Raw genomic sequence first — 23,358 nt, 5'->3', positions numbered from 1 at the left:
TGAGTGACATACTCGAAGATTGTTGTTATTCATTGGTTTACGTCTTTTCAAACGGATTAAATCAGTTTAATTAAAATCTGATATGTGCCATGCATGTCTGTTATAAGGGATGGGTCAAATGATCTTTAAATATGGAACTAAGGGCTTCTTAAGCCTGAAAAAGCTGTGTTTGTAAACCCCTTGTGCTTTGCTTACCTTCAGTTTTTCCAACTCCTTCTCATGTTGTGTCTGAACAGAACTCATTTTCCCATGAAGCTCTTCTTTCATCTCCTCTCCCATGAGAACCTGCAGCTCCTCCAGCTCTTCCACTTTTCTCCTCAGCAGTAAAACCTCTTTCTCTGACTCCATGCATACAGGACACGTTTCTTTATGAGATGCATCATTTTTCTCTGCATTTTCATCTGCTCTCTCCTCAATTCCAAACTGACCTTCAGCACATGGAAGAGGGATTTCTGGACACTCAACCATCTCCTCTTCTTCCCCTCTTTCATCTGGAATACTTTCCTGTAGCTCAATGTCTGATTCCCGTTGGTAGGCGTCTTCTGTCTGGCAACCTGTGTTTATCTTATCCCCCGTTGACAACTGTTGTGCTTCGATGTTTGACAATCTTTCTCTCAGCTCCCTGTTTTCTTCCATTAAGCGGACACAGTTGCTGCAGGAGAGCGATTTCTGTCTGGTTTCCTCTAGTTGCCTCCCGTATTTTGAGTGAAGCCTGGTTAAATGATAGCAGTGTACCGCTTCAGCCGCTGCAGATCGAATGAAACCAGACATCGGATGCTCAGAAAAGTGAAGGTCAGCCGTCAGCTGGAGTTTGTCCGTCGCTGAGGTGCCAACAGAGGATGCAAGGTGATTTAGAAAATGTATTTTCATCTGTGTGACGCTTCTAAAATGTCCCATCTCATACAGCTTGCTAGTACAATCAAATATCCTACTTTCATCCGTCTTTTCGGTTTCCATCTCACTTGAAATATTCCAATTAATATCCAGATTTTTTAGACTTTCCCTGCCTTCATCTGGGCATGTCTCAGAAAATAGACGATGCCCTGACAGCAGCATTTGTTTCTCCACCATCATACGTTCTGTCACCTCACTGAGAAGCTCTTCCACAGGTTTCTCCTCTTTGAGCTCCGAGGGGTTCACTTTCACTTTGTCGTGCAGCAATCTCCAAAACTGCTCCTCCCACTTTAACTGACTCTCCACTGTAAGCTCTTCTTCCTTTCCCGAACCAAAATCCAACTTCTCCATCACCTCCAGTAATTTGTCCAAAGCTTTCAACCTCGTGACCATCCCGCTTATCACTTGCCGTATCCTTTCTTCACCAGAAACACATTTATCTCCATCTTTCGAACTCTCCTTCTTCTCCAGCTCTTCGTTCAGCCTCCTGACCTCTGCCTTCGCCTCCGCAGCTGATTCACGGTAGTATGTCTCCGCTCCTTTCTGCTCTGCGTTTTGCTTCTGGAGCTCCCTGCAGGTTGCTTCTGATTGCTCTAGCTGCTTCTCCAACGCAGTCAGCTTTGCCTCGGTAGCCTCGAAACATCTCAGCAGATACCCCTTGCTCTCCTGTGGGGCTCCCTCTGTTGGAGAATTCAGCTGCAGCATGGCCTCCGTGTCCCTCAGATTCTCCTCCAGGGAGGCGATTAAAGTCTGCGCCTCCAGGAGCTGCTGCTCTCTTGAGCTGACCTCCATCTCCAGAACTTCCACCCTTGTTTGTCCCAGCTGCTCTACTTCAGGGAGGTGATGGGGTTCAGTGTACCTGCTGCTGAGCTCCACTTTGAGCCTCTCTATCTCTCGGTCTGCCTCTGTCAGCTGGTTCAGCATCTCCTGGTTGCGCTGGTTCAGAGCCTCCTTCTGGCTGGTGAGCAGCTCCACCTCTTGGGAAAGCCTCCTCACCAGCTCCGGGTCTGACGGTACGTGTTGCTCGACACAGCCGTTCAGATGTTTGTCATCTCCCTCCTCCAGCGTCTGCAGAACCAATGATTCACTGTTTTTTATTTGTGTTTCTGCACTGGGAGCCTGCTCACAGTCACTTCTGTCCAGCTGATTCTGGTGGTTCAATGTCGCAACGTTTAAATCTGTTTGTCCGTCACTCTGAGAAAATGAGTCTTCGCTATCTGATGCAGGTGATAGTAAAACAGGTGTGTCCTCTGTCTCAGGAAGAAAATCCCCCAGGTCTGTGAAGTTGCCCTCTGCGTCATGCAGCCAGATGCTGGGGGCTTGAGGATTTAATGAAGGCGGGACAATGCTGAGCTGCTCCTGCATGCTGATGATGCTCTGCTGTTCTCTGCTTTCTGTGCACACATCCTTCAGGGTCTGTGCGTATCCGTTTAGTGTCTTTACATTTATGTCCGATGGGGAGAAAACCGATTCAGGAGTTAGAGGAGGGTCCAGCTAAGGGGAGACAGCAGAGATAGGTTAAAAGAAATAAGCATTGTCGGTATGAAAACTTAAAAAATAGGAACAAAATAGGAAGTAGATAAAGATGCAACGTGTGGCCGACCTGCTGCTGATAACATCCTGCTGCAGTCAGCTGAGCCTCCATCTCCAGTCTGCGACACTCAGACTCTGCCAGCTGGGCCTGCAGATCCTCCATCTTTAATGGGAAACCATTCAATTAATATAAATAATCACCAATAATCAATTACATGTTGAGATTTTTACAATGATGAAACCAAAACAAGGAGTAGGATTCCTCCTTTGTGGATAAGAAAAATCCAGTTCACAAATGATGTTATGAGTTGTAGCAATATTTGACCCTTGTTGCTTAGAGGATAAAAACATTACATATTAATATTATTTTCCTTTTTTACTAAGTTGAGTCTTTTAACCAATATCAGTCCTGATCATAAACTTTGGGATGTGAGCCTTTGCAGAACGTTTACATGCACAAATACCTCCAGTATATCACACGCTACAGGAAAGGGGAAACCCCAAAGAGCTTTATTGGGCCCCTTTAAGGTTCTGATTTTTTTTAAATACACACTTTAGTAAAGAAGTTGAGGTTTAAATTCCAATATTTGTGGGAAAAAAAGTATTCCACATGCTTTATCACAGCCAAAATGATAGGAAAAATAAAAATAAATGTCCCTAGTGAGGGACTACAGCACTCACCCCCGTCCTGTAGCTGTCCAGCAGCTCCACAGGTTCTTCAGTTTCAGGAAACAGCGGGATACTCCTGTCCATTCTGAACATGGTCTTCTCCACCTGCTTCCAGCACTCGCCGATCTCTTCCTCCAATTTCTGCTGTGATTTCGGACTCAGTGATCCATCTGCTGTTTTATCTCCAATCGCCTCCCATCCCAGAGGGAAGCCCAGCATGCTCTCGTACTTCCTCCTCCGCTCCTCCCTCCTCTTCCTCCTCTCCAGTTCTCCTAACTCCAGCGGGCACAGAGCTTTAGTCCTCTGATGGTCCAGGGCGGGTTTGTTCTGAGCCCTGAACTCGGCCCAGTCGAAGGTTTTGTTGCGTCCCTCCCTCCGTCTCTCCATCACACTGCTGTGTTTTGGGTGAGGGTCTCTCTCTGAGGAGATGTCAGTGGGCAGAGAGTCCTGAGTCACATCTGGTCTGGGGAGAGCTTCAAGTGGACTGTGGAGGCCCGGTAAACTGATCACAACACATAGTAATGATTAGATTGTGGATGGGAAACATTCAGTTCAATTCTCTTTATTAGAGCAGTACAACAGTAACACAATTTAAAGTAAATGTACCCAAGTGATAAGACAGAACTTGATTACATACATTTTGTATTACGTTATGCATTAAATGTTCTTGTAATAATATATTGTTCACACTGTAATATTCAGGGGTGCACATAACTGGTACGAAGGTACGCATTGCGTAACGTCACTTGTGTCACTACGCGCCTTTGCGTACCTCAAAACATCAAAACAAAACACATATTTCGTCTACACGTGTTTCTTGTCAACACTCAATGGAGTAAACTACAAGACATGTCAAAAAACCCAAAGACATTAAGCAGCTACGTTGCCGTTTTGCTCCCTGCAAAAATCTTCAGACTTTCTATGGCTGATTGGCCTGGGTGCTGGCCGAGCCGCGCAGGACATAACCGACGGACCTGTGAAGCTTTACAGGAGGCAGAGGCTTAGATCACTGGACGACAGAGTTGTTCACCGTGTGCACAGACAGGGTTAACGTAAGTATGAACAACAGAATTGCGCCAAAACTCCGCCAACTGGCTGCAGTGGGAGACTCCCCTGTGCACATTCTGTGCCCCGTGCACACACTGGAGAACTGCGCAAAATCAGCTGATCACAACGTTCACGCTCTGTGGTCAAGCTGCTGCAGTTTTATTTACACCAAAGTGGAGTGAAACACACAGTTGCAAACTTACTCAGGGTGTTGTGGAAGAATTTGAAATCAGACAGAGGTGGAAGAAGTACTCAGATCTTGTACTTGAGTAAAAGTAGAAGTATCAGAGTGTAGGAATACTCTGTTACAGTAAAAGTCCTGCATTCAAAATATTACTCAAGTAAAATTAGAAAAGTATTATCATCAAAATATAGTTACCAAATAGTACCAAAAGTAAAAGTAGTCATTGTGCAGATTGGTCCATTTCAGAATAATATATATGATATGTTTTGTAATGATTGATCATTAAAGTGTTATCAAAGCTGGTAAAGGTGCAGCTAATTTTACAAAGTAGATCGAAGTCAAGTAAAGTACAAATATCTCAAAATTGTACTTAAGTACAGTACTTGAATAAGTGTACTTAGTAACTTCCCACATCTGAAATCAGATATGACTTCAAGTCATGTGATCATTTCTTAGTATTTGATCCTTCAACTTGGCCTCAGGAAATGCAAGGACTTTACAGTTTTGGCAACACGTTTTGGAGAAAACAAATCGGAGGCTTAAAAAGAGACCGGGAGGTGCATCTTCGTCATCTTCATCATCTTCATCATCTAGCATGCAAGAAGTGTAAATAGAGGACAGTGAAGGAGACACTGAGGAGGACCACGCTTCGTGTGGGGTGAGTACCAAACGCTGTCTCCTGGTACTCATCTGAGTAACTCACTAAAAAAGTGATGTGCACCTCTGGTTATATTGATACATTTCAATTAGAATAATATATTTGAGTATTTATTTTCCATTTGGTTTAAAAATCACTTAAGCTTTAAGATTTCACCAAGAGTAGTTCATTTTGACTTTACCTGGCTACATCAGGGGCTTTAGCTGGACGGACGTTTTTCATCAGAGCCTGGATCCAGTTCTTACGTATCCCTGAAGTCATGGCTGACAAAGTGTAGAGACCCTTTGGGGTCTAAAACAAACATTAAGCTTAATTTTATGTTAATGCAACATTTTGAGGTTTCTCTAGTGTAGGAACATTTTTCTTACATGGATCTGGAAGCCGTAGTTCCTCTGCACCGAGAACTCAGACACATTGAAACACTTTGTGAGGTCGATTTCGCCTTCAAGATGTGAAGCCTGAGGGGAGGAAGCAAAATATATGTGAATGTCTTAAAATAAACACTTTTTATTTTATTTCTATAAACTATTTAATTAATATCAAAATACCTCCTCAGCTAGTGAGTCCTTGTAGTACCTCAGATTGTCAGCGGACAGCACAAACCAAGATTTATTCCACTAGAGGGAACCAAAAGACAAATGAGTGAGAAGTTGTAAACAAACAAAATCAAATGAATAAAAAATGATTTCCATCAATAACATAAATTTGATTTAGGACAGATTGGTTTACCTGCCCATTTACATCCAGTTTGACCATCCAACCCTTTTTGAAGTTCAATAAATCTGGCTGTAACGAAACACAATGTTAACATCTTTGCCATAAACAACAGTAACTTATGAGGAAATGAAGCTTTTCAAGTCTTTATGACCGCTTAATTGTGATGTATTTGTAATAGTTTTTGTCGATACCTCTACTGATGAAGCTTTTATTTGCATCCACAAGTATTCAGTATTTTGTTTTGCAATTGTTAGTACAAAATATGATCTGTTTGGTGTCTTACGGTCATGATGGTGTCGGACGTCCTGCGGTCCAGAGACATGGCTCTTCTCTGGGGTGAAGGTGCAGTGAGCTGGGTGATGTCTCCACATGACTGGAGCTTCTGTAGAATAAAAACATAGGATGATAAAAGCTTTGTTGTGCTTATTATCTTAAAAAGGGACAAACATACATATTTGCTCTCTTACATGTAGTGCTATTTATCAGTCTAGATTGTTTATGTGAGAGCTGTCGAGTGTTGAACAAGATGTCTGCACGTAGGAACCTTTCTTCTTCTTCCCTATGCTCCTGACAGCATGAGATGTAACAATTAAAGGTGTTCTCCTTGGCTAAGAGTGTTAGCTAGCTGGATAGATCCTCTTTTCCTTTTGCGTGATGATAAAGTTTGCAGGTATAGTTTGGTAGAAAAAAAAAGTTCAGACATAAAAGCTGTCCACAACAAGGTCTTTTGGAATATTTTAACTAAACAGAGAGACTAGAGCTGTCCTCCACTAAAGAAATTCTGAGTCGATTAACACTCATACTGTACATGTTCATCGACGTATTGATTAGTTGATTTAAAGAAGCCCTTTTATGCTGTTTGTGGTTTTCCCTTTCCTGTAGTATGTTATGTAGCTTTTATGTGCATGTCAATGGTCTAAAAAGGCTAAAATCCCAAAAGTTTATGTCCCACACACTCCCCCCCTGCCTGATCACCTCCATTGGACTCCTTTGTTTACTTCTGTAACATAATGACATCACTACCTAAGTAAGTAAGTAAGTAAAGTTTATTTATAAAGCGCTTTTCACAGACAAAGTCACAAAGTGTTTGACAAAACAATAAAACATCATCATAGGAATCGTACAATGATAAATGAACACACAAGCCACCTGTTAAGAAGTCATAAAAGCACCAAAACATAATAAAAACACAATAAAAACAAAATAAAAACGTAGTATAAAATAGAATAAAATCAAGCACACCAGTTACCCAAACGCCTGCCCAAACAGGAATGTCTTTAAATTAGCTTTAAAGGAGTCAACAGAGTCAGCAGACCGTAGATGAGCGGGCAGAGCGTTCCATCGCTTGGGAGCCACGGCTTTGAACGCTCGATCACCGCGGGTCTTAAGGTGGGTACGTGGGACAGACAGTAAATTGTGCATGTGTGACCTGAGTGGGCGGGCTGATGTATATGGATGAATTAGGTCAGCCACATAAGCAGGAGTCTGACCGTGCAATGCTCTGTAGGTGAGAGTGAGGATTTTGAACTGTATCCTATAAGCTACAGGGAGCCAGTGAAGAGATCTCAGTATTGGGGTAATGTGGGACCGTTTATTTGACCGGGGGAGAAGTCTTGCAGCTGCATTCTGGACTGCCAGCAGACATGCTGAGAGAGGAGAACAATGTGTTGCAGTAGTCAATGTGAGATGAAATAAACGCATGTATAATCATTTCTAGGTCTGGTTTTGAAACTACAGATCTCAGTTTACTAATGTTTCGTAGGTGGAAGAAACAAGATCTCGTCAGTTGCTTAACATGGTTATCAAACGACGCGGATTGGTCAAATATTACCCCTAAGTTAGGTGGTTTGGAGTTGGTAGCAGAGGAATATGGTCCAATACTTTTCAAAATTATGGGCACAACCTTTTCTGGTGCAACAACCAGAACCTCCGTCTTATCAGCATTGAGTTGTAAGAAGTTATCTGCCGTCCAGTCCTTAATAGCACTTAGACATTCTAAGAGCCTAGATATCTTAAAAGCCTCACTAGGTTTGAATGAAATGTGGAGCTGGATATCGTCCGCGTATAAGTGATATGTAATGTTAAATCTGTTTATGATCTGTCCTAAGGGTAGCAAATATAGGGAGAATAACAGAGGCCCCAAAACCGAGCCCTGCGGGACACCACAGGACAGTGGAGAGGAGTCTGACACAAAGTCTCCAATCGAGACGGTGAAACTTCTGTCAGCAAGATATGATGCAAACCAGTCTAGTGCTATGCCAGATATGCCCACCCAGTCACGTAACCTCTTGATCAGGATATGGTGGTCTACAGTGTCAAACGCAGAACTTAGGTCAAGAAGTACTAACACAGAGCAATCACCCACATCAGAAGCCATCAGGATGTCGTTAGAAACCCTCAGGAGAGCCTTTCAGTGGAGTGCAACACAAGGAAACCCCCGACTGGAACTTATCATAAATATTGTGTCTCTCCAGTGCAGCAGTGAGTTGGTTGGCCACAACCTTCTCTAGAACTTTTGACAGAAAGGGTCGTTTTGATATAAGCCTGTAGTTCACGGGCAGAGCCGGATCTAAGTTCGTTTTCTTTAATATGGGCTGAATAGTGGCATGCTTAAAATAGGAAGAGACACATCCTGTAGACAAGGAAGTATTAATAATAGCTGATACAGCACTGCCAATGGTTGGTAAAACTTTTAAAAATAGGGAAGTTGGTATTACATCCAGAGGGCAGGAAGATGGCTTAATTCTCCTAATCAAATCCATCAGGTCTTGTGTGTTGATAGGTTAGAAGGAGCCAAGAACAGAATGGGATGGAGAGTGGCTAGAGTTGGGCAGTGAAGTCCCAGGATGAATACTGGACCTAATAGATGCTACCTTATCTACAAAGAAGATAAAACCTAACTCTTGGTGTTACTTTCTATTGCTCCAAACCCATGGGTTTGTGATATGCGAAGGGGCGGGACATTTCCGATACATTTCTAAGCGGTTGACTAATTACAACAGAGCCGGCCAGCTAACCAATCAGAACGGACTGGGCTCTGGTTTCAGACAGAGGGTGAAAAGAGGTGCTGCAGAACAGACAGTATGAGATAAATAAAGAGCTTTTTGAATATTAAAGCATGGAGACATGTCACAGAGGGGCACCAAATACAAATATGAACCTGAAAATGAATTATATATCGTCTTGATTTGATCTAATCTACTAAAGAAATGGAAGTTGAATAACACTAAATCAATCGATTATTGGACCAATAGAATAAAAGATACACTGCCAATGAATTTTTAAGCCAAGTTTCATCTAGTTCCATTATACTCTACAGTAAGTATCTCCAACACTGCAACTCACACAAAACAGTCTAAATTGATAGGTAGCACGGCAGCTAAAGTGAAAAATATATATTTTTGCTTTTAGGATGAACTGCCCCTTTAAGAGTTGAGGTGTTTTCTGAATCAGGACGGTGGCAGTTTGTATGTGCGGCCTGCATTCCTTAAAGCAGAGTAACCGATAGTCTGGATCCTTGGCAGGGACGTCAGCTGTAAGGATTAGGCCTGCTGTAGAGCACCGCGGGGAGCCCAACAGGCTTTTCTACACTGCCTGTTAAACTCTTACTCACATCACAACTCAACTGCACACGGATGACTGCATTTGGCTATGTGGAATGCATGAAAAGGTTTTAAATGCAACATAATCCCTGATACTTCATGGCTTTTTGTATTGAAAATGATGCTACAAAGTCCCAAAATCCCTGCGTGCTTCTTCAGATCAGCTTCAATGCTGGCAAAGAGAAGTTGAGAATATATATCTCTTTTTAAGTCTGATTTACAAAGCATTTATTGAAAGAAGCATTTTGTTTACTTGAAAGGACTCATTCTCCCTCTTATATAACCACTTCAATGGGAAAAATGACCACTTACAGAACATTCTTTGTGTTTTCTTTTCCTGGCATTTAAATTGAAAACCATCCAAGGACACAACACATGGAGGGACAGAGTGCTCTGGGCTTTTTTCCCCTTCTTCTTCCCAAACAATCGCTGACCACTGCAGACAGAGCCTGTCCTCTGTTTGGGGAAGAAGCCTCCCAAAGCTGGAGGGGAGGTGGAGAGTGGGGGAGGACGAGGAGGCTGTCTTGGGAATCTCAGCTTGAATGAACTCCGGACAGGCTCTTTTGACCTTCTCCTGGCTACCAAAACAAACGCACCCAAAGACACATAAATCCTCCCATGGGATGAAATGTGCTGCCGAGTGTATTTAAAGGGCAAATCCTCTGGAATGAGCTTGTCTGTTTAATCAAAGATTAGCAGCTGCCACAGTGAACACCATCTGTGCCCAAATAAATGTACTTGTACTCTTGTTTTCTACACCAGCCTTAAAGGTCCCATGTCATGCTTTTCCGGTTATTACCCGTCCCCTTGTGTGTTATGAAGGTTTTTATGCATGTAAACGGTGTGCAGAGTCAAAACCCTCAAAGTACACCCTGTAGCGAGTAAAACTCTAACACAGAAAAGACCTCCCCAAAACGCCTCGTTGGAGATTTCTCATTTTCCAATGTTTTCTTCCTGGGTATCGTGACGTGCCCTTACCAAAATGAACAACAAATGACCGGATTGGTCGAAATGGACCAATCCGCGCAGCACCTCACACACCAGGATCCCTTGGCGTCACTATCCACTACAGGGAGTCCCATTGACTTGCATAGAGCTCCCTGAACACTGGTAATAGACGAGTTGGGATCGCGGAGAAATGCTCTCCGCAGACCCATTCTCACAGCGTTTATAAACCTTTTTCTTACTCAATATCAAGCCACACTTATTGTTTTTACTTCGGCTGTGAGTGTTTGTGTGTGCTCAGGATGAGTTTCGCTTGTTCTCGCTGTATCGCCGACCCGGAAAACACACCGCCAGCGAGCTCACACTGCAGCAGCGAGCCTCGCAACGTCCCGACCAATCAGAGCACACTGGGCTCACAGGGAGGGGGGGGGGAGCAGGAGCTCCAACAAGCCGTTTAGGACAGAGAGTGAAATTCAGTGAATACACATACTATACAGAGATGCTGTATGAGAAACCAATGTGATTTTAGAAAATTGCACAATTTAAATCTATTCTAGTAGACCTCAACAATGGAATTATGATCAGTAGAAATGGCCATGATATGGGCCCTTTAAAGGGTTACTTCTCTATTTTCAACAAGGACTCTATCTTCCTATGTTTTTTTGAAGGGGCCCTATTATGTTCATTTCCAGGTTCATATTTGTATTATGTGCCTCTACTCTGACATGTTTACATGTTTACATGCTTCAAACAAGTGCTTTATTTTTCTCCAACAAAATAACTCTTCCCAGCACTCCCCTTTTCAAATCTCGCTCATATTTCCACCATTGTCCTCTCGCATCCATTCACTTCTTAGTAGACATACTGCATATTGATTGATTATTGAGTTTTACATACAAGTGACTGCAACTTTCACCTAATACTAAATTGAGTTTTCCCATTTGTCACTTAGACACAAAAACATAGGAAGATAGGGCCAAGGTTAGAAAATACCAAAGTTACCCTCCCACTGGTGTTTCATTAATGTGGCTCAGAGAAGCAGCGTTTATCGTGAATTAGCCTAACAAAGTCAACCAGGATTACACGGTTCATAAAAGTTGAAGTCAAACATGGATTATTTAGTTAATTCTTTGAAACACAGACCTGTAACATTAAGCACTTATCACATGAATGTAATGTGAAGGAAAATGTAAAGGTAAAGACAAGACTGTGTTCTTGAGGGGTGTTTCATGAAACAACAATTACAGTTAACCTTTTGTTTCTAAAAAAAAAAGGACAGCAATATTTAGAGGAAATAGGTTTACTTTCACCATTTTGAAGGTTCCTCCCCTAAAGTTCCTTTTTTTTTTTTACATGTAAAGTTTACACTACATGTATATATGAGTTGCCCTATTAGAATCATACATTTTAAATGTGAAATAATCTGCCAAGTCAACACACTGAATGCTGTACATGTATGTGATCTTAATGAAGTAGGTGGCTGGAAGTGGCCGATGGACAATCTGAAGGTAATTACTTTACTTTCACAATATTAACCAAGTAAAATAACCCACTTTATTAAGAACGTTTACATAACTCATGTGGGATGTGGACCCAATATGTCACGTTACCAACAAACACAGGAACAAACTGAGTGCAGCTGACTTATGTTGTGCCTCTATCTCTTCCGACAGCGTGAGATCGCTGCGGACCTAGAAATTGATGACAAAACTGCTCTTGCGTTGTTTATGCTAGTGATTTCGCTCTTAATTACTGAGTTAAAGCTAACGATAGCCGATTACCCCCCAATGAAGGTTCAAGGTTCAGGACATTATACAGAATACAGTAGCATTGCAAATACACATCACCATTAAAATAACCCAGTTTATTACTTCAATGCATTGCATTTATATGTACAATCATTTTCCTGTATAATGTGTCTGTGTTTATTATATCTTACATTTTTTAAACCAATGTTTAGACTGATTGAATACTTTATTATTATTTATCATATATGAATAACGTGCTATACAAAAAGTGTATTATTGTTATTATCATTTATAAAGGAAATCATTTGAAAAATATTTTTGTATATATATGCAAGCTGCTATACAAATATTACTATTATTATATTATGATGTATTTATTATCCTAATTATTCAATTTTTAATATTATTCACAAATGGGGAAATACATGGGAAAAGCTAAATGTTTAAGGAAGATTTCTAGTTATACGTACATACTTTTACACACACATATGTGCAATATTAAAGTAATGTGCCGGTTAGTGCAACAACAAAACATAGTAGCCTAGTAGTTATAATGATGGTAGTGCAAAGGCCTCGCTTACTGACACAGGGTTTTCTGAATTGAAGCGCTTGACTGACTTAAATAAGCTTGGCTTAACTGGTTATCTTGACTTGTTTTGCTATTTGTTTTTGCTTTTTAGATACCATCACACAGACAGACGTTTGTAAATGTTAACTCACCTCCTTAATCACTAAAGTCTAGCCCAAACAACACACAGTGACTGTCATTCACAAACAGGTGTGCACTTGGAAAGGAAGCACGACACTGTGAGTTTACCGGGTTCAGTCAATACGAACCGTCACGTGAGTCAGAGATACTCCTAAAGATTTAATTAGGGGCAGTGTATACTTTAACTACTTTTATTGCACAATCAATACTTTGAGATGTTGAGACTTCTACTTGTAGTGGAGTATTTTCAGAGTGGTATTAGTACTTTTACTTCAGTAAACAATCTGAATACTTCCACTACTTGCTGCAGAGTCACAGTTCAGACATGATCTTGTTTTAGGTCTTCCCTGGAAAAAGTCTGTAAGAGGAATGCTCTCTCCCAGATTACAACACACACACTCGGAACGAAAGGTGGGCTGAACGCCTTCGAGGCATCAAAACCAGTTCTGTTCACAAACAAAATGCAGCTCCGAATGAATCACCACTTCTCTCCCACCTGCTGACACACGCTCCCACTGGCACACATGCTCGGAGCAAACACAAGCCTTGACACGGCAGGATCCACTCTTCCACGCGTTTCATGCCAAACTCTCATCGCCTTCTTTACACTAACTGAGTCTTGAGTTGTTACGATGCAGGATACTTGAAGAAATCAAGTCCTGATTTGTTGACAGATGAAAAAAAGAGATCAACTTTGTGCAGAGTTTCATCTTTGAAATGGCGTTGTTCTCTGAGTAACACCTGGTTGTGTGAATCATGTTGGAACCAGCCCGGGGCAGGCGGAGCGCAGCTGGAAACAGTGACTGCTGTTAATCCTGTCAAACCCACCTTGAGATTAATCAGCCATTCCTGTTCATGGTCATTACTATCAAATGGAGGCTCAGTCAGGAACTGGGTTTCTTAATATGTATGATGAAGTCGCCCTGAAACCAATTATTTTAAATGCTTTCAATCATTTTGGCTTTGTTAATGCATATGGCCTACTTTATGTCAATTGAATTTAAGTTTAAGAAGTTTAACCTCAGCTACTACGCTAAGTCCATTATAAAATGTTAAGCCAAAATACGGATACCTAGATTCTTAACCTCTTAATGTATAGCAACAGTTTGACAGATATTTGGAAGCCATTTTGAACTTCTTCAATTGTAGGAACATGTCCCAAACACCAGGTTGTTGATCCCCTAAGGGCTGTACTTTTCCAATAAGAATGTTCTTTCTGTATCTCTTTGTGTTTTGACATATTGCATCATTTAGTAATCATGCATTTTCTATAAAAACACATTGACATATCTAAGACTGTGAGAAAAAAGACTAGCATGTTGTGTAAAGAGAGCAGTGGCATTGTGTAAAAGAAGGTGGAAAATGTTAAAAGAAGTTAATATTTTGTAGCAATCAGGACTGATGTTGGTTAGAACAATTAAACATTAAATTGGTGGAAGTGGAATTTTTTTTAATGTTTTTTTAAATAATTCTATGGCAGTTTTTTGGACAATTATGTTCCTACAATAAGCTACCAGTGCCAAAGTTACAACAATAAAGGTCACTTCACAAGGGGTGTATATGCTTTTTTCAGATTATTCAGGTATTTCCACAAAGCAACGTGACAACCCCTTCCTCTCAGGCCCCTATCCGTCCAAACATAATGACCTCATTCACACTTACAGTTTGTGCCTGACAGCTAGTTATTACATAGCTTATTTGTATATGTCTTATTTACCATAGTTAGCGCTTTATTTTCACTTTTAAAATGATAACCAAATGTTGCCTGCCGCTTCATTTGAGTGGTTTCTATCATCTCATTTAACTCCAAGCAAGAAACTCTCCTTTAACCTACACTGTGTGAGCTTAATCAATGTTTTTACAACAAGAATGATTAAACATGCAGAAACTTGTAGAAATCACACAAAGATGTTGCTTTGGTGATTTGGAAGTATTTACTGTGTGTTGTTTAATTAAACACACCTCCTGGGTGACTAACCCTGAAGGTATTTCAAGCTCGTCCAACAGGGAGGAGACCTGGTGACTGACCCATAACAAATGTTGGATGGATTAAATATTGACACTGTCCAATGAAAACCATTCAGGTGATTAATAATAAAAAATAGGCGAAGGTTTTTTTTTACGTGTTGAGGAAATGTTCTAATATGCTTATGGAGGGGGGTTCTTTCCTGTACTGTGTTATAAATGATAAGTTGATAGGCATGTAAATGGTGTCCAACTTTGTTGACAGTGACCTTTGAGCACAACATTGTAATCAGTTTGTCCTTATGTCCAAGTTGACGCTTGTTCCACATTTGAAGAAATTCAGCGCATTCTTGTGAATGGGTCGAGGCTACCAGAAAGGAGAAACCAATGATTTTTCTGTCGCTATTGACCAACGTACTTTTATTTCATTTGTCACGAAATATGTCCCTAGGAGAAATAGGAAGCGGAGACTCGAAAAGCCTCTCCATAAATGAGCAGGAAACAGAGAGTCTGACCAATGCTTCCAACCATTCCACTGATGCAATTTTACCATTTAAATGTATTGGATAATATGGAAAATAGATATGAAAATGTCTGTGGTGACATCTTATGTGGCATGTGGGTGTCAGAAAATAAATGTATGGTCTACCTGTGTAGTGTTGATAGTACACTATAGTATAAGTACTTGGTGTGCTTACCTCTCGATGGTTGGTGCGAGCTTCACTCCTTCCCGTCCTGGAAACAGCTGTCCTCGCTCCTTCTTTCTCGCCGGCCTCCAATCCCAGCAGCCTTTCTGTTGACCTGCCATGGCTGCAAAATATCACCAACTAATGAGTGAAAAGCATGAAGCTTCCCTGACCTCGCTAACACACAGGTGGTTTCTGACATAATGTCCACCAACATGAACACGACGATGACAGCTTGATAACAGCCTCCAAACAGCACCTGTGCAGCGGAAAATATCCTTTTTCTGAGAGTCAACACTGCTATTGTTGCTAATAAGAGATAAGAGCTAACATCCTGTTGTACGGCAGATATAACATTCACCATGTCGTTTAGCATCATAGCAAGCTAACATTTCATTAAAAAGCACAAAGGAGAGCTGAGGCTGTTGGAATGTCATTAGTTTTGTGGGAATTTGATCATAAATCAAAGTATTGAACAAACTGATGGCGGCGCAAGATGAAAAGTAAGAGGAACACCACATTTATTACAATTCATCCTGAGGGGAACATAAATGTCTGAACCAAATTTCGTAGCAATCCATCAACTAATAGTAGAGAGAGAGAACAGAGATATCACTCAAAAGCTGTTTCTTGTTAGCACATGTGTTAGCTTTGCTGCTAAAAAGAGTATTCAGTATTAACATACAATAAAGAACACAACGTAACCTTTCAAATCTTATTATTTAGAATATTTGACCCTCCTATTATCCTTTAGATGATTATTAGAAGCCACTATTGTTTCTAATCATTGTTTGATGTTTCAAAATACATGATTGAGGATTGAATCCAGGCTTTTTCAGGTGTATAGAAGAATGTACCATCTTTACACATTACTTTTTGGCTGATATTGGGGTCACTGTCACATGCAATCGTATTATCTTTAACCTGCCATAACCATGCCTGTAACATTTGTAAAGGAATCCCTTTTGAGTCCCATACTGTGGGGGATGGGAAACATGGTTTTCTGTGAGGTTAGGGTTCACCTAATGTAAAGGAAAATTGAAATACTCATCTTGCTTTGCCCAATGGCCACTGTTACAAAATGCCAGGAGTACAGGGGCCATTTCATAAACAAGTATTCAAAAATGTATCAGATAAAAATGGATTTGCTGCTTGACGGGATTTTGTGGAATCTCCCCCCGAAATGTAGTATTAAAACAAGCTCTATTAGTGCGTGTTTTTTTAATGATTTTGTATATATTATGGTACATTATCAAGTTAAAAATGAGAATGCACCAACTTACGTTCTTTATTACACGAAAGCAAAGAGCACATTTAGCTGGAAACTAACTGTGTTTCAGCAAGCCAATATCTGCCATTTATTTATGTATTGGGTAATAAGTCCTTCAGGGCAGAGTTACACAGAGCACTTTAAATCTTCACACTTACAGTACAGTATCTGCACTTCATTTGTCTCATTCTTTTTTAGGAAAGATAGATTTTTAGGCAAGGCGTTATGAATATCCGTTTAAGAATAAACGATAAAGTGAATGATATTTATGTCATTCATAGTTGCGCCTCTTTTTCAGAAAAATCTGTTCTTGAACAAGTTCGTCAAATACATCACGCCCTACAGCCAGATTTGTGGGGGGTTGTCAAATCAATAAGTATTGTGTGATTCTGTCAGATCTAATAGATGTTTTTGATATTTTTCTCTAAAATCGTCCCCTTATGTATTTCACGCCAAAGATGGTAAAACTGCTTTTGCCCTGAGGTATGTTTTGTAATTTAATCCCATTGGAATCAATCTAACATTCTGTACAAACAAACAAAGCATGTTGAACTCTGAGACTCTCTTAGGACATTATAAATAGAGTCCTGCCTCTGGTGGGTTTATACAGCTTTATGCCCTCAAACTTAGATTCCAGCTGAAGTCTACGTTCTCAGGCAGACAGTCAGTATTCAAGTGCTGAGAAACAATGCCGCAGATATCTAATTACAGCAGCGTTTTGGAATTTCTGGCCTTATTTGGAGGGTATTTCGTTTTTTTGTTTCCCGAAAAGGCAATGAGTGAATAATCTCCTCACGTGACCAGTTTACATGCTGCTGGGGCACAAAGTGGGAGGGTTTCTGTAAGCTAAATTTAAAAATGCGGCCGTGTGATCTCTAATAGAGGGGTAGAGCATGAGCCTTTGATCTGGTGTTTAGCGGTGTGTGATGGCTGTTCGGCTTTATACTGGGGGGGGGAAGCAGAGAAGCATTGGATGTCCTTTGTGCTAATTGCTTGCACATTTACCCCCTTTTCCTCTGCCAAGGAACTTTAGAGGCTGTTACTAACAGAAAGCAAGAAATAAACATCTGACTGCTGCCAAACACAACATATAGAAGGGTTTTTACACATATTATTATCCAAAATTGGCTGGAAATTGACCTTCAATTCCTTTATTACCTTTTGTCCTGGCTCTGGTTCTTGTTGTTCACTGATGTTTGGATGTTGTTTGACTCAGACTGCTGGCTGGTACTGCCAGGCTCTTTGTTTCCACTGCTCACCAAGTCCAAGGAGACCGGGCACAGGTAGCCGTTGCCTGGATATGGAAAACAACACAAAGCTGTTTCAGACTTTTTAATAAACCGAGAGCAGGAACACAGTTTGTTGGAATTCAAGCCGTGTGAAATCATTCTTTTTCAATCACACAACACATTATGTCAGGGTTCACACCGAGGCCAGTGGCGCAAAACCTCCAGAGTTTGTCCTGGTAACAGTTTGATTAAGATAGTAATGTATTACAGACAGTACAGTATCTGTGGTACAGGACATTATCTTTAAGATAGGAAGAAGAAGCAGCTTGATGAGTTGTTCTAGATAAGGGCAAATAGTAAGTGTTTTTTTTAGGTTATAAACATTCACTTTTGCTTTTTTAACATTGATAGAACCACAAACCAAATGATTGCTAATACAGATTGGAAGAGGCTAACAATGACTTAATCATAAATAAAAAATAGCAGAAGAAATGTCGAACGGTAAAAGAGGGAAATGACTTAAAGTAAAGGCACATGTTTGTACTTTGGATACCATTTACATGCACACAAACCTATTTAACACACCACAGGAAAGGGGTAACTGGAAATGAACCTAAACAGGACAGCAAAGCAGTTAAAGTGCCTTATAACAGTGATCTGACAGATGCTCAAAAGGACTTCACAACTGCAGAACCTGGGGATAATTATCTGTGTTTGTCGATGTGCGTAAGCCCTTGCAGCATCACACATTGAATCCATTGGTAAAATAACTATTCAGTGCAGTTTTATGAAAATATAAGATGTTTAAGATAAAAGGCTTTCTGAAAAAAGCCACTAATTCCATCACTTTTTTTAATGTGTTTCCAGATATAAATCAGAGTGGATTCATTTTGAAATGTCTGTTTTATGTACTTTGTTCAAAAGGGTTCATGATTTGATTTCTACTACAAAGCTGCTAAAGAAAATCATCATAAAAACACATTTGTGAAACAATTATGGTCCAGGAACCCATTGACAAGAGGGAACCCTTTTTTTGATTAGGACCCCTCGTGTATGACCCACATTGCTCTAATGAAGCAGCCTATAGGCACAGTCTTTATTACAGGACCTTTCCAGACCCTGCAATAAGTCTGACGCCAGATGGGTGCTTCTGTCCACTCTGTGGCAGCGCAAAGAGGACTACCTGCCCGCTGCTAATCATCCAGCCTATTAGGACGTGTTTAGGAGGTCTTTTATGGATCATGTTTGGTTTTTATGATGCCTGAAGGTTAGAGACACATGTTTTCCTGCACATCTGTGTGTGTCTTTCTGTCTGTCTTTGTTTATGTAACTTCCTGCTAAAAGGTCTTCCCATGATTACAAGTCAGTGCTGGGTCAACATGCCTTAAATGAGGTGTGTAAATAAAAAGCTGGAAATGTGAGAACATCTGCAGGACGTTAGGATAGTGAGAGAGAGGACAGGAAGTGGCTATGATTGGCCGACGGACATTAAAGCCTGGGTGCATGTTTGTGAGTTTGTTTTTGCTTTCTGCTGCACCTGCAGGGGTCTTCTCCAGGGGATCCGAGTCTGGGAGAGTCCACACGGGGGTTTCACCGGCTCCCACGCCCTGCTGCTGGTCTTCCTGCCACCGAGCGGACTCTGCAGCGTTCTCAGAGGACCGTAGACTTGGATCAGTTGCAGCCATCTTTGCTGGACTAGGTTCCTGATGTTTTGATAGAAAAACAAAAAGACAATGCTGAGACAAGCTTTTGCTTTTATTCATTAATGCTGATCTCAATCCCCTGAAGCCCAAGGTAACAGATGTATTTGTCCAACAGCCGAAAAATCGAAAGATATTCCATTTAGAGCTGAAATTACTCATCAAATAAATCAATTAGTCTAAGGGCAAAACATTTCATGAAAAAATTGCCATGTCCTTGTTCCGTTTGCTGATTTATATTTAACGTTAGAAATTGTTGAATTGGGTAAAACAAGCAATCTGAGGCTGCAATATTTATTTTATGCCGTGGCATTTTTATATATTTTCTGACATTTTGTAGGAATGATTAATCGTTTAAGAAAAAAAAGTCAGCAGATCTCTAGTTGTAGCCCTATTTCAAAACACAAACACAGAAAAAGCAGAACAAAATTCATACAATTGAACAAAAGCTTTTTGAAAGTGCTAGAAAGCCAAATGCAAAGGGGCTCATTCTCTGGAGAACATGAAAGAAATCTGAAACTTTAAAGCAATCAGCTCAGTAGAGTTTGATATGTATTAGTAATGTTAGCGTCTTTAGTGATAGTTGGTGCACCACTTTGGTCCAGAACAAAACCCGTCAACAACCACTTTATGGATAGCAATGTAAATTTGAATGGACGTTCATGTTGCAGGTCCTCTGACTTCTCCTGACGCACCGGCATGTAAACATCTCAGGTATTCAGTGAAATGTCTGCACAGCTAAGATGGGTGGCCTAGACATTTAGTAAACAAATATCCAAGTACCCTGTTCATCAATTGGCACTACAGGAAAAAACACATCGTGTGCTTGATTGACATGTGCTTTGTTACCTGGGTGGCAACCGGTTCCACTTTGCGTTTCTTCTTCTGATTCTGCTTGTTAGTCCGTAGATAGACGGTGAGCTGATCACTCCACCTGGTAAACAAAGATAGAAACAGCACAGACAAGTCATTAGTTACTATACCGTGACACCTTATTCCTTCCTCTTTTTTTTTACACTTTTTTACTGACCCATTAATAATCTCTTTATTGTCACCGCGGATGAATATTTCCTGTGCTGGAGTGACAATGCAGAGTGCGTTCCTCTGTCCCGTCCTGGGCTCCGCATCAGCGATGTTTGTACACAGATTCAGGTTCACCGTCCCCTGAGGCAAAGTGCTCGGCTGAGGGGAAAGCAGAGGAGAGAGCTAGTTACAAAATCTGGCTTAGCGGTATTGTTTTTGCTTGGACGACTGACGATGACTGACAGTTAAACAGAGAGCAGTTTGTGGTGTCAAGTGTGGAGTGCAAGAGATTTGAGAGGATCACAGAGAGTGGGGGATGTGTGCATTAGAGGACAGCCTAAGCCCAAATCATCTGCACACAACATCTGGCCTAAACATGCCTGCTTTATCCCAACACACTGTAAATGCAGATGCATGTACAAAGCAGGCTTGACTGTACACAAGGGCTGAACCCTATAGTTTGAGCTTCTTTTATGGCATTTCACCAACATTTGAATGCTGGGCAGCTTCTTATTTGACTTTATTTGCATGTCTATTCGTTGTGTTTAAACGCTGTATTTTCTGCACATTACTAAACAATTTGTAGAATTAGAATCCAGTGGTGACTGTATTCCAAACATCTCCAATAATTCGAGTGATGTGAAATCCAAAAGTATATTTCTCTAAATCCAATATTCTTCTTAAATACATGTTTCATGTTCAGTTTTAAAAATAACATTTGTATTAAGGTCAGTCAAAAACAAAGTCTAACAGCGCCACAAATTATAGTTATATAACCACTTCACCAAAAATCTATTTTGGCTCTAACAAATATAGTAAATTATTGAAGTGGTATCAATGAAAAGAATATCATATTAGTTTCCCATGTATGCCTGGTGCTCCATCTAGACAACATCACTTTCATACTGAAAACTACTTCAGTTTGGAAGCATTAAACGTTGATTTAAAAAGTTGATATAATCAGTTTGTAGAAAAATATGTTATATTATAAATGTTACTATAGTTTTAGGGGGACATTTAACCTTTTGTTCCAAAAATACAAAATAATGACATGGTGGAGCCCTACTGTACAGTGCTACATGTTCTTTTGTTTGGGTTGGGGAATGGTGTTACTATCTGAGCACTTACCAGTTCATCCAGGGCGAAGCTCAGGCTGCCGTCTTCATACAGAATAAAGAAGCGGCGCTGCCATTTCTGTATTAACACACAAGACAAATAAAATCAACACAGCACCATTTTTCTTGAGTAAAAAGTTATGATAAAGATGTATAAAATAAAAAGTGTGTTTCAGCTTTGTGTAATCATGTCCTACCCGCGACCTCTGCATCGGGTTGGCAAAATCTGTTCCCTCAGGCGCCAAACACAGCCAGCCTCCATAGACGGGTTTTGCCTGAAAGTCATGGAGAAAAGTAGAGTTAGCATTCACCAGTATTGATTGACAACTGTTTATATATAATCAATCAATGGTTTATGAAAAAATTCCAGCTAAAATATCAAACATATTCTAGTTCCTGCCATCTGTACTTAAATATATTTCCGTTTCTTTTTTGATTGTTTCACGGTCGATTATGGCATCAATGTTTGTTTTTCTATGATGTGTTGTATTCACCTTGCTGTACTTGGGATTAACCAAAGCCACATTTTGCCTGAGGTGTGTCAACAAAGTAGATCAAATCTAATCTATGTGGGTAGTTTTAGGAGGTCATTTAGAAACAGTGTGAGTCATTTTGAATAATCATTTGAAAGAGTCATTTGAATAATCAGGTTGATCAATAGTGAAACTAATCTCTAGCTGTGGCCCAGATAACTGATCAAGAAGACACTTCATTTTGCTGGTATGCAGCTTTTGTTTTGGTGGTCTACCCAAACAGATACAGTATTGTTTGGGTCGACCACCAAAACAAATCAACCTGATTATTTATTTGGTTTGGTCTATTAAATGTCAGATAAGGCCTCTTCGATTTTTGTATCGCTGTCTGTTTGTGCTGAAAACTCGCTGGCTGTATACTTCTCTATCAAAGTGTTATGCACACAGTATGTGTTTTGCAAAGTGTTCAGCACAGCTGAGGGTAAAGCCATGTGCAATGTTGAGCAACAGTGCTGAAATTACAGGGCACAGTGAAACCAGGCAGGGGGACAGAGAGTAATAACATATTTTAACAATGTGAGGCATGCAGGAAGCCGTCATGATGGACTCCTTACATCACCTGCACATGACAGACCTGCAGGAGCAATGTTTTCAGAGGCGGTAAACCAAGAGTTTAGAGACACTTAATGTGAGCACAAAGACTTGTCTATTCTGCTGGAATGTTTCACCAAAAACAGGATTGAGAGATCATTTTGATATTTGATCAGCCTTATTATTTGACATATCCAGTAAAGAGCAAACATTTGAGATTCCACCATCTCAAATAGCTCTTTTATAGCCGCAGGTATGTTTAAAATGAATCAAAACCATTTGATCTTTTGACGAATCAATTATCACTAGAAATTTCAATACATCACCTAGGGCTATTGAGATTGCAAAATATGTGTCTTTATTTTTTACATATTAGACAAGATGATTACCCAAGTTAACAAAATGTATAATTTATTCAAAGAGATGTAATACTTTACATTTTGTTTGCTAGTAGCTTCAACAGTATTAACTAAACGTGACATGTTCGTAAAATCATTCCTGACATGAGTCATGTGTCAACAGATCAAATACTTATATTGATATTTGTTATGTATTTGGCTTTTAAAACTTCTGTTCTTTTACTTCAACTGCTTTTTCTGG

General features: G+C 40.4%; 1 protein-coding gene across 1 annotated transcript in view; it reads right to left on the bottom strand.

The window, feature by feature from the left end:
- Positions 1 to 23,358, bottom strand: part of LOC117493604 (myosin phosphatase Rho-interacting protein-like) — a 28,857-nt gene that overhangs the window by 4,439 nt on the left and 1,060 nt on the right. The window contains exons 2-16 of the mRNA XM_034144247.1: positions 21,892 to 21,969; positions 21,708 to 21,773; positions 20,587 to 20,738; positions 20,406 to 20,490; positions 19,394 to 19,559; positions 17,786 to 17,921; positions 15,370 to 15,481; positions 5,986 to 6,084; positions 5,715 to 5,771; positions 5,534 to 5,602; positions 5,354 to 5,443; positions 5,167 to 5,276; positions 3,109 to 3,598; positions 2,498 to 2,590; positions 196 to 2,388 (exon numbers count right to left, since the gene is read on the bottom strand). Of these exons, the coding sequence (XP_034000138.1) occupies positions 196 to 2,388; positions 2,498 to 2,590; positions 3,109 to 3,598; positions 5,167 to 5,276; positions 5,354 to 5,443; positions 5,534 to 5,602; positions 5,715 to 5,771; positions 5,986 to 6,084; positions 15,370 to 15,481; positions 17,786 to 17,921; positions 19,394 to 19,559; positions 20,406 to 20,490; positions 20,587 to 20,738; positions 21,708 to 21,773; positions 21,892 to 21,969 (3,996 nt within the window). The remainder of the gene's footprint in view (positions 1 to 195; positions 2,389 to 2,497; positions 2,591 to 3,108; positions 3,599 to 5,166; positions 5,277 to 5,353; positions 5,444 to 5,533; positions 5,603 to 5,714; positions 5,772 to 5,985; positions 6,085 to 15,369; positions 15,482 to 17,785; positions 17,922 to 19,393; positions 19,560 to 20,405; positions 20,491 to 20,586; positions 20,739 to 21,707; positions 21,774 to 21,891; positions 21,970 to 23,358) is intronic.

The sequence above is a fragment of the Trematomus bernacchii genome, unplaced genomic scaffold (genome assembly GCF_902827165.1).
Source record: "Trematomus bernacchii unplaced genomic scaffold, fTreBer1.1, whole genome shotgun sequence".
NCBI lineage: Eukaryota > Metazoa > Chordata > Actinopteri > Perciformes > Nototheniidae > Trematomus > Trematomus bernacchii.
The sequence above is the reverse complement of the archived record's forward strand: the minus strand, read 5'-3'. Positions and strand labels throughout refer to the sequence as shown.